The 10,294-nt window shown below is 37.1% G+C and overlaps 1 protein-coding gene across 3 annotated transcripts; it reads left to right on the top strand.

The window, feature by feature from the left end:
- Positions 1 to 9,128, top strand: tmem25 (transmembrane protein 25). Of its 3 annotated transcripts, none has more exons than XM_077542125.1 (10): positions 1 to 302; positions 603 to 718; positions 3,188 to 3,297; positions 3,640 to 3,981; positions 5,627 to 5,917; positions 5,997 to 6,128; positions 6,199 to 6,232; positions 7,380 to 7,481; positions 8,432 to 8,529; positions 8,629 to 9,128. In XM_077542125.1, the coding sequence occupies exons 3-10, from the start codon at positions 3,216 to 3,218 to the stop codon at positions 8,700 to 8,702; spliced, it is 1,155 nt and encodes a 384-aa protein (XP_077398251.1). In that variant the 5' UTR covers positions 1 to 302; positions 603 to 718; positions 3,188 to 3,215; the 3' UTR covers positions 8,703 to 9,128. The 3 variants fall into 3 exon arrangements, with proteins under 3 accessions (XP_077398251.1, XP_077398250.1, XP_077398252.1); XM_077542124.1 differs by having other exon boundaries at positions 448 to 718; XM_077542126.1 differs by lacking the exon at positions 1 to 302 and having other exon boundaries at positions 381 to 718; positions 7,380 to 7,480; positions 8,443 to 8,529.
- The last annotated feature ends 1,166 nt before the right edge of the window (positions 9,129 to 10,294 follow it).

The following is a 10,294-nucleotide window of genomic DNA, read 5'->3' as shown; positions in this document are numbered from 1 at the left end:
GTGATTTTGTGCATTGATTGGGAATTATACCTAATTGGTGACTCTTCAAAAAATTCTGTATCCATAGTTTAGAAAAAGAAGTATTAAATTGTGATAACAAATGGACCTCTGATGGACGACAGAGACAAACAAATGTGAACCGCCTGCATCTTGACTGCAGTACTCTGCATGCTGCTGCTTATGTCTGTTCAACTGCACCGCAGAGACGTTCCAGTCTGAAATAATGGATCACTGAACAAGTGAATGTTGTGCATTAGTATTGACGTGCTTGCTGGTGGTCAAGAATAAGATGAGAAGGAAAGGTAATGCTCATTTTGTTCTACTGTTCACCAGTTCTTCAATAAGTCTCCGCCTCTCTTCTTTCCTTTCAACTCAACTCCGAGTATTAGGCTACCTTCTCTCATCTGTCCTTCCTCCTCTTCCCCTTCATTCTTTCATCCTCTCAAGTGCTTGAATCCCTTCTCTCCCTCCCTCCCACTCGCCTCCTCCTTGTGGCGGCTTCGTGAGTGCCTGAGTCAGCTCGCTATACCAGTTAGTGAATGCTTCTACTGGAGGTGTGCTATCCTGCAGAGAAACGTGTATTTGTGTATGACTGGACACAGATGGGAGAGCGACTGAGTCAGAAAGGTTGCCTTCCTCTCATCACCATCCTTCGCTCCTCTGCTGCCATGGAGCTCCGGTTGGCTGAATCGCAGCAGAGTCTGCAGAAAGGGCTGAGGTAACACCGTGTGTGAGAGAGATGGAGGATTTGGGTTGAAATGTATGAATCACACACATTTACTAACATATGCATGCAGCCTTGTATATGTGTCTGGGCCTTTGCAGCAATTTGTCCTGCCATTCTGGAAGGTTAGTGTAAATGTAAACCAAGCATCGACTGCTAGCGGCCCAGTGGGTGTATGTATTTCCTTGCTCATCATCATGTTTACGAAGTGTGCGTCATACCGTCATCAGAAATGCAAGTTGGTCCCCCCCCCCCCCCCCCCCTGTAATGAGTGTCTTCAAAACATTGTTGTTGTTTTTATAATGGTGACGACTTGACTTTAGACTTTATAACAGAACCAATTGAACCCATGAGCTACAACAGCAAAAGTATAGTAACTTACAGTGTTAGTGTTTTCAAAAGCAGCAAATGCTAACAAGCACCCACAATTGTAGTTTGACCAGTTTCATTGTATTAATTTGAATAGAAAACTATCTTATGAGCAGTGCATTAACACATAACCCCTCCAGCAAACATTAACTGATAATAGTTGCTTTCAAGCTAAATGGAGGGTTTAACATTATTTTTAGGGTTAGGATAACAGTATTATTTATTAAAAAAAAAAATTTTAATTGACAGAATACAAATGAACAATTGTTTGACAAATCTTGTCATTTCAACAACAAATAAAGAACAAAAAAATATACAAAAAGACAATACAGTTCTATTTTGCATAAAAAATGAAATTATTACAAACTTCAATAACCCTGAAAAAAAAAAAAAAGACAGACTTCAATTAAACAAACTAGATAATATTCTCAAAATTTTTTGACCTTACTTATTATTTACACATTTAAGAGACTCTATGTAATGATTAATATCAACCAAAAATACTTTAAAGCATGGATTAAATTTGAAGAATTTAGTTTTGTGAATGTGAAATTTCCCCAATAAAATAAAAAGACCAACAATATTACAAATATCTATATCTTTGTGTGCAAACCAAGTAATAACACATTTCCCTTCAATCTTTATAGTGTGACCAGTTTTTTGAAAAATAAGTTTCTCATTCCAAAACCTGAAACTAAAAGGACAATCATAAAAAAAAGATGAATTACAGTTTCTTTAGCAGTTTTACAAAATGTACATCTATCATCTAAATTGACAAATCTTGACACATATACATTTGTAGGATATATATTGTGTTATATTTTTACACGTATTTCCCATACTTTGTTTGTTATAAAATATTTAAAAGAAACAAGCCACGTTTTAGGCCAATTTATACTTTCAAATTGAGAGTTCCAGAAGAATTTCCCACGAGGAATCACTTTCCTGTGGTTATAGAAACATTTTCTTATATGACTGTTAGTACTAGGGGTGTTAAAAAAAAAAATCGATTCGGCGATATATCGCGATACTACATCGCGCGATTCTCGAATCGATTCAATAATAGGCAAAATCGATTTTTTTTTTTTTTTTTTTTTTTTATTTTTTTATTTTTTTTTTTAGGATTCACACCTTAAGCATGGAAGAATGTTATATGAACGGAACATTAAGCCTTAATATTTTATTTTAATGCTGTTCAAACATGAAACAGATTACAACCTCTATAAGACTGAAATTTCAGATAAATAAATAATACATTTTCATATAAATCTTACACTCTACAAGCTTACTGATTAGTATTTTCTAAATTTGAATGAAAAAAAATCGCAACAATCGACTTATAAATTCGTATCGGGATTAATCGGTATCGAATCGAATCGTGACCTGTGAATCGTGATACGAATCGAATCGTCAGGTACGAGGCAATTCACACCCCTAGTTAGTACATTGTTTGCTCATAAGATATATACCATTACTATAAAAAGTTGAATTTGTGATATTAACTTCTTCACCTGTATAGCTTTTCATCAATTCTAATACACCACTTGATATACTTTTCACAACAAAATTAAATTCTTGTGATTTGAAAGGAAATTCTTTTTCGATAACAGTATTTTGTTTGTTGTGCAGCTTGAGTTATGTGACATCACAAGTCAAAATGGTGTCTTACTTGGTGAAAGGACACTGATCATTGAAACCCATCAGATTTTGGATTGTTGTAATTTGATTTGTGAGGATAATTTAGATTTCAAAATGTAATGAAATGTCAGAGCTTGCAGGAGCGCAGCTAGTATATATTGGATAATAACATGTCACAATGCAACAGGCAACTGTTTGGGGCCCTCAAGCCAGTGGCCTGGCTTGGGTGCTAGCCAATGCTTACTACATATAGTATAGTGGCAAATGGCAATCACGTTTTGAAAATGGGAGTCAATTCATAATGCAGTTTAAGGTTTCTTATGACAGCTTTGAGTTTTGTATTGTGCCAATTTCTTACCTAACATTGTTAGTAGACATGCTTTGTTTGTACAGCCTACAGAGCAATTTCCAAATTTGTAGCCTGTATTCAACAACAAACTCAATCTCTTCCTACAGGTAGTAGGTGTGTGTATGTTGTAGTAGGATGGATAATGTGTGCAAGAGAAGATGGTCATCAGGCTCCCATGCGGTGGTGTTTCTTCACACACTGGCCTTATCCTGGGCAGGTGATGTATGATGTCACTTGACTGTTGTCATGAAATGTCAAACCAAGTTTTACAAAAATAAATGCGCCTCCTTGATGTCATAAAACAAGATCAGATTTGATGAAGTTTTTCCTCAGTCATGTCCTGTTCCAAGCACATCCAAAATGCACCTTACAAATTCATCGAATGTTTTGACTAATTCCACAAACCCATCTTATTTCTGTTGCTAGATTTTTTTCCCTAGAGTTATTATGTTAAGGTGATTCAATTCAGAATATAAATCTTAGAACTTATAAGTCCTTTAGTTGACTTTTATTTTACTCATGTTTGAGAAAAAAAAAAAAAAAGTTTCTGTACCCACAGGTGCAGTTGAACCCGCCCCCCAAATTGACGGACATCGTCAGACGGCGATGACGTTAAGAGAGAACATGATACACAGGTTCAACTGTCATTCCGATGGTTGGCACCCACACGCACCAACTTTGCTGACCTGGTACCTGAACGGTGAGCGGCAAAGGTCGCTCTCTCCCAAAGGGGGTCTGGTGATGACACCCCAAAAAGGCTCGGAGTTCACGAGCCTGGGAGCCAAGAACAACAGCACATTTTCCCTGCGGGCCAGAAAGTGGGACAGAGAGCTGGTGTGCGTGGCATTGAACCCTAAATCAGGAGAGAGCTACAATGCTACTGTCACGCTCAATGTCCAATGTGAGTGCATGGGAATTATTTGTCCATTTCTTCTTCTACTGCAATTGCTATTTTACCTATGCCATGCACCAAGCTACGTTGTTTGGTACCTACTACTGGTATAAAACATTTTGCAGGCTTATATCATGGGAAATCCTAAAATATTAGCGGTGTCTTGATAGCAGATCCAGGATTTTTTTTTTTAAGTACTGTACAGAAGTTCACAATTTAAAATCTTTCACTGCTTCATTAGCATTTACAAACATCCATTTTCTATACCTCCTCTACATGTCCTTAGTTGGGTTGGAGGTGAACTAAAACCGATCACAGCTGACTTCTGTAAGGTACACCATTGTCAGGTTGCCAGCCAATCACAAGGGAAAAAAACTGGAAAAACATTTTCGTTAACAAATTAAAATAAAACAAAAATTCTTTTAAACATTTGAAAACTAACTCACATTTTTTACATTTGAAATGTACAATTTCACAGTTACAAAACTAGTTATAATTAACACATGACCCTTTAGGGTTGATTTTAAACACATTTATTTCCTTAACAGCCGAAACGTTTGAACAGTCATCTGGGAGCTGTTGTCCTTTTACTGGTTGTTGCACAGAAAGTAACATCATCTAGCAGCAGCAAAAAAAAAAAAAAAGCGCCACTGTATGACATCACTACTAGGTGACAGTTTGCATGTTTGACTTTTGGCTACCCTGCTTTTGTCATTTAATTCAGCAGAAGCGCAACAGGAAGTAAAAAAAAAAAAAAAAAATGCTTTCTATTTTTGATTATATCGGGGACAAATGCATCAAATAGTACCCAGTACCGGTTTAATACTTCTCAACAGGAATTCAAGCCACAAATCCATCATAGAAGTTGATAATTTGGCAAACATCCTAATTTTATTTAATTGGAATTGTGAAGTATCTAACTTTCCAAATGGTATTATGCACTGCACTTGTAATCCAATCCAAGTTCTGTGGACTGTTATACAGTTGATTTGATCTTAAAATATTTTTGTTAAATTTTTACTACACAATACTTAATCATGGTGTTTTTTTGTTGTTGTTGTTTTTTTTTATTTTTTTATTTGTTTTTTTTATTTTGCACACGACACAAAATGAACTCTACACTAAACACTAAAACTAGCAAAACCTAAACTAAAACTAAGCATTTATGAAAAACTAAAATACTAACAAACCCACCCTGAAAATGAATTAAATGTGACAAAAAAACTCAAAACAAAATACAAACTATAATGAAAATTAAAAAACAATCTAAAATAAACCTGAGGCATCTATTCACACTTATATTTACCTGTTGACAATTTGAAGAATTCAATGACCTACAATGCATGTTTTTGGGATGGAAAACCCATGCAAGCACGGGGAGACATGCAAACAGGTAGTATGCTGGAGCCAAGATTTGAACCCTGAAACTCAGAACTGAGGCCAACGTGCTACCCACTCGTATGAATATATGCAGTTTTGACCGACAATCATACCAATGTATTGTCCGTAGCAAAAGTACATTCAGTTTGGCAAGTGCCTATTTCTGGTGCACATTAGTGACTGTGGCAGGAGTGTACAATCTGGTATTTTCGCCTAGCCTTGGCAGAGTGTTTTTGACTCTACCTATGAATTTTTCCTCTCCTCTGTCATCCAGTTCAGCCTGAGATCATCAGGGTTAGCGTGCACTCCAGCGAAACCTCAGACCCCGGCCTTTTGTTAGTCCTCTTTGCTCTGGTTCAGTCCAACCCGCCCGCCACCTTCACCTTGGCGGATCAGTCTGGTCTCCTGGTGGCTAACACTTCAGACATCCTCATCCTCGACTCGCACAACTATCCCTGGCTGACCAATCACACACTGAGAGTCACTCTCAGTAGCCTATCAGGAAATATCTCGCTGAATGCCAGCAACAGCGTGGGCACAACGCAAAGTAACCTCACACTGGCAGGTCACTGGCAAGGGGAAAAGGGGGACAAGAGTTGACGACCACAGACGGTTTTTGGACATATTACTCTTCTCTTCTCCAGAGTTCCTGCAGTCCCGTGTGGAAGTGCCGATGCTGGGAATCGTAACAGGAGGGTCCATGGCCTTCATGGCGCTTCTCATCCTCAGCCTGATCGTCCTCTGCCTCATGCAAAAACCAACGAGCAAGTCCATTGGTAAGACGAGTCCCTTGTGAGTTTTATAACAAAGGTTTTGCAGTGAAACTAATTTTATTTTGTGTTACAGATGAGCCAGTGGAGATTGTAATGACTAAGAAAAGGTAAGCCTGACATTATATGCAATATGGCATGTTTGTTTCTAGCCAGCCATTCTGACTACATGTTAATTAAAAACGTATAAATACGTTCTATTTTTAATGTATTTTGTGTCCCAAACACGTATTTATACATTTTGTTTTTGTTTTGCTAGAGCTTTGATGCAGCTTCTCAACTGCAGAGAGAAAAAAAAAAAAAAAAAGGCCGGTGGCAGCGGATTATAATAGATCAACCAGCGCCATGTTGAAAACAAGCCATTTCCCCACAATTCTAAGCAGATTTAGGAATAATGGTGAAAGCTGCGAAACGGAAACAGATAGAAATGTACTTTTTTTTTCCTGATGAAAGAAGAAACTCTAATCTTTATTTTGGTAGGTTCCATGTTTTTATAACAATAGAACACAATATTCTGTGGACCTTGCAAAATCTCAGTAATAATCCCGCAAAATAGTGAGTGGGGGTTGCTTTGGTGAAATTGGCTGCGACTGAATGAGTTAAGCAAATAAGTACGACTCATAAAAGGTTTCAGGAAATGCAATTATAACATTGACAGACAAACTTGACATTGTAATACCTTTTTGCATCCACATTTCCAGCTGTTCAATGTTTCAATACCAGACACATTCTTTGTGAAGTTCAAATTATTAGTTGTTAGTAAAATGAAGCTACCTTCAACTCTTGCTCGTGGTTTTAAAAAGTCTACTATGCATTTTAGGGTCATCCTACAATTTTACCCGAGAGCTGAATACATCTAACTTTATGTGAGTAGTGCGGTCAATAAAGTCCTTTTGTTCCTGAAAAATAAAAATAAAAAGATGGATCAGCAGAGCTACATTTCCTGCTGTGGGTTCTTGGCACCACACATTAAAAATTTGGTGGCTTGTTATATCCTAAAAGTGACTCTAATGTTCTTCAGCCTTTACTTTAATCTTCAATGTCAAAACAACGTACAGCTAAAATAGACTTTATACATCACTTGCAAATAAGTCAAGGCAAATGTTATTGTGTGATACCTGCAGTCAGTGCAGCAATAACTTTGTATCTGCACTGTTAGCGTTCCCAGTCCTATTCGAAAGAGATGTTCCTGTATGAATATGTTGTGACCTACGTTTGGTGTTCACATTTATATTTGGTGATGTATTATGTGCACAGTGACTCAAGCAACCTGAAAGGAGAGAGAACATACATCCCCAGAGAAAACATGTCTCTTCCTTCCAATATGCAGCTCAATGACCTCAGCACTTTGAAAAAGGGTAAGACTTGAACTCAGGGCACAGACGGTAAACTACATTCATGACTCTGGACCAGAAATAGTAAGCCATAAATGAGATTCATGATAGCATATAATCTATTATTAATATTATCAAACCAATTAAAAAGGCACCATGATTTTGCGCAAGATTTTGTATGTTTTCTGTGGTTTCCATATGATATTTTTTACTCCTCTAGCTGTTGCTCTTGGTTTAAGGATGCAGTGGAAAATGAATCTACTGTATTTCCATTGAACTAGCCTATATCTTTAAACCAAGAGCACCATCTAGAGGAGAAAATATATATATATACCGCAGTTGCTTCATTAAGCTTCATTTTCCCATCACTAGAAAAGGCGAGTGAAAATCTGATTTTGACTGCTGTCGTGACTCTAGAATGTTTTCATAATGTGCCAAGTTTTTGTCATGTAAAAAAATTAAACCAGCTTAAATCAAACTTTTTCCTCCATGAACGTGACGAGGCTGGCGAGGCACACATAAGATCACATAAGAACAAAATGGGATTTTTGTTTTTGTTTTTTTGGGGGGGTTATCTCATGTTTTTATTTGTTATGGTGGACACCAGGATAGTATGACTGTAACGTGTTGTAAACTTACCAAGCTTATACGTAACATTTTAACATTTATGACACAAACATCATGCAAATCAACTTGCAATTGTGATTGGTTAGCTAGGAACTGATCATGAACCGGAAGGGTTTTAATGGTTTAGACACGGAACAATGTCACGTCCACTGCAATCACCTATGGGTCCGAAGTGGTTAATTAGTTTCTTTTTACTTGACCTCCCCGAAAAATGTTTAAAAAATTAAATTGAGTTTGAAAAAACCTACACAATGGACAAGGTCTAAATATGCTCAGTAATGATTTTTCCATCCAACTCTGCATCTCTCTTCCACTCATTTTCTCTTTCATCCATTGCTCCACTGCTGGGCTTGCCAAAGCACGAGAGAACACCCTGCAAATCAGCGGGGGAGAGAAGAAGAAAGATGAGGAGGATGAAGATCTGTCTTTAGCCTATGCTGCCAGAGGTCAGGTGACCATTTTCATATATCAAAATGTGGTTGCCATAATGAAGTGTGGTCATTTCTTGACTTGTCATGTCTTGTTCCCCTGCATGCCACTCTCAGGCTTCGCCAGATATCCAATGGTGGGCTACATCTACAAGGTGAATAGCACAAGCAGCGAGGAAATTTGGCTCTGACTAACCTCAAAGGCAACTCGTGAGCTGTACAAGTGCATGCATGACTATTTGAACAGAAACTCTGCAACAAGTCACCCATTTGTCTCTTAAGAAGTTGGCTCCAAATCTGTCATATCATGCAAGGGGTCTGTGCTTCGACAATTGTATTGACAAAATGTGCGTCACCTCCAAAAGTAATGTGTTGTCATGCCATCTGTAACCATTTGCTTGTACTGTTCCTGCTGTTCTCAATGGAATGCGTTTATTCTGCTATGCACACTCCACAATGTCCAAGATATAACGTGTGAGATTTTACAAACTAACTTGATGCAAAAAATGTATTTATATATAAATTATATGGAAAGTGTCATGCACTGTATAACAATTTACGTATGTATATGTGTATGCAAGTACAAGATGCAACTGAATAAAGTCAACATGAGTACATTCTGCCTCTTCTGACGTCCACAAGGGGGTGCCAAAAACATGTTTCTGGTGCTGCACAAGGGGAGTGTTTGTTTATGCCTCTTGTACATGAAACTTTAATAATTATGTTCTTTATATACAACATTGTGCCTGTTTAATGCTAGAATAGCAGGTGCAGAATCATATCGCATGTTTGACTTGCGAGGATGCACATGATTGTGTGTTATAGACACCAGCAGGTGCTGTCTGTGGCTCTCAGGGTTTTGATGCAGCAGTTCAGACAGGAAGCTGTGTTGTGCTGTGGGTGAACCTTTTTACTTCCTGCAGCATCTGATGCATGTGGGAGGGAATGTACTGTGCAGTTTGCTGCACGAACAAAAGGGAAACAGTTTTTAAAAGAGCCACAGTTAAGTTACAAAACATATATTTTGTTTTTGCCTTACCATAATAAGAATTATTCTGTTTATGTCCTGAAACAAACTGGCAGTGCAGTTGGAGTTAAAAATAAAAAGTATTTCTGTTGTTGGTTCTTACTTTTTGCACACGTCAATTGCAGTAGGCGCTCCGGCTTATCAGAGGTGCAGCTAAAACAAACAGCATTACATCGTTACAGTAGTTTAGTAGTATGAATGCTTGTAGAAATTAAAAAAAAGAAAATAGTGAAAGTGGAAGTAGCTACAGTATTGGTTCAACATTCTTACTTTAACAATAAAGCAAAAAGACTTCTTTTTTTTTTAAACTGTCATTCTTGTAATACATCAAAATACATCATTTCATACCTGTTTTGGTAACTTGGTACAATAAAAAAAATAAATTAAAAAAAAGCATAAAAAAATGTTTCTCCCTAGTGCTCATATACTGAGAAGAAAAAACGAAAAAACAATCAGAGGACACCAGGGGCATCTCTGATTTACTCAGCTATTTATTTTAATACTCTTACAATCATAAAATGGTTCAATACTCAATAGATTTCTGCAAAATAATTTGGCCACATAAAAAAAAAAATCACTTGGTTATATCACAAAAGTGAGCAAAAACAAAAGAGCAAAAACAGTGAGAACTAATAATAAAATTTTTTTTTTTTTTAAAAAGCACCTTGCCTGAATCTCTCCCCAACTAACAAGTTAACTTAGTTCTTTTTATTATAATGTACTGATTTCAGTTTTCAAATGTAGGCGTAAAAGTCA

Source organism: Festucalex cinctus, chromosome 13 (genome assembly GCF_051991245.1).
Source record: "Festucalex cinctus isolate MCC-2025b chromosome 13, RoL_Fcin_1.0, whole genome shotgun sequence".
Taxonomy (NCBI): Eukaryota; Metazoa; Chordata; class Actinopteri; order Syngnathiformes; family Syngnathidae; genus Festucalex; species Festucalex cinctus.
Note: the sequence above shows the minus strand (reverse complement) of the source record. Positions and strands in the feature narration are given on the sequence as shown.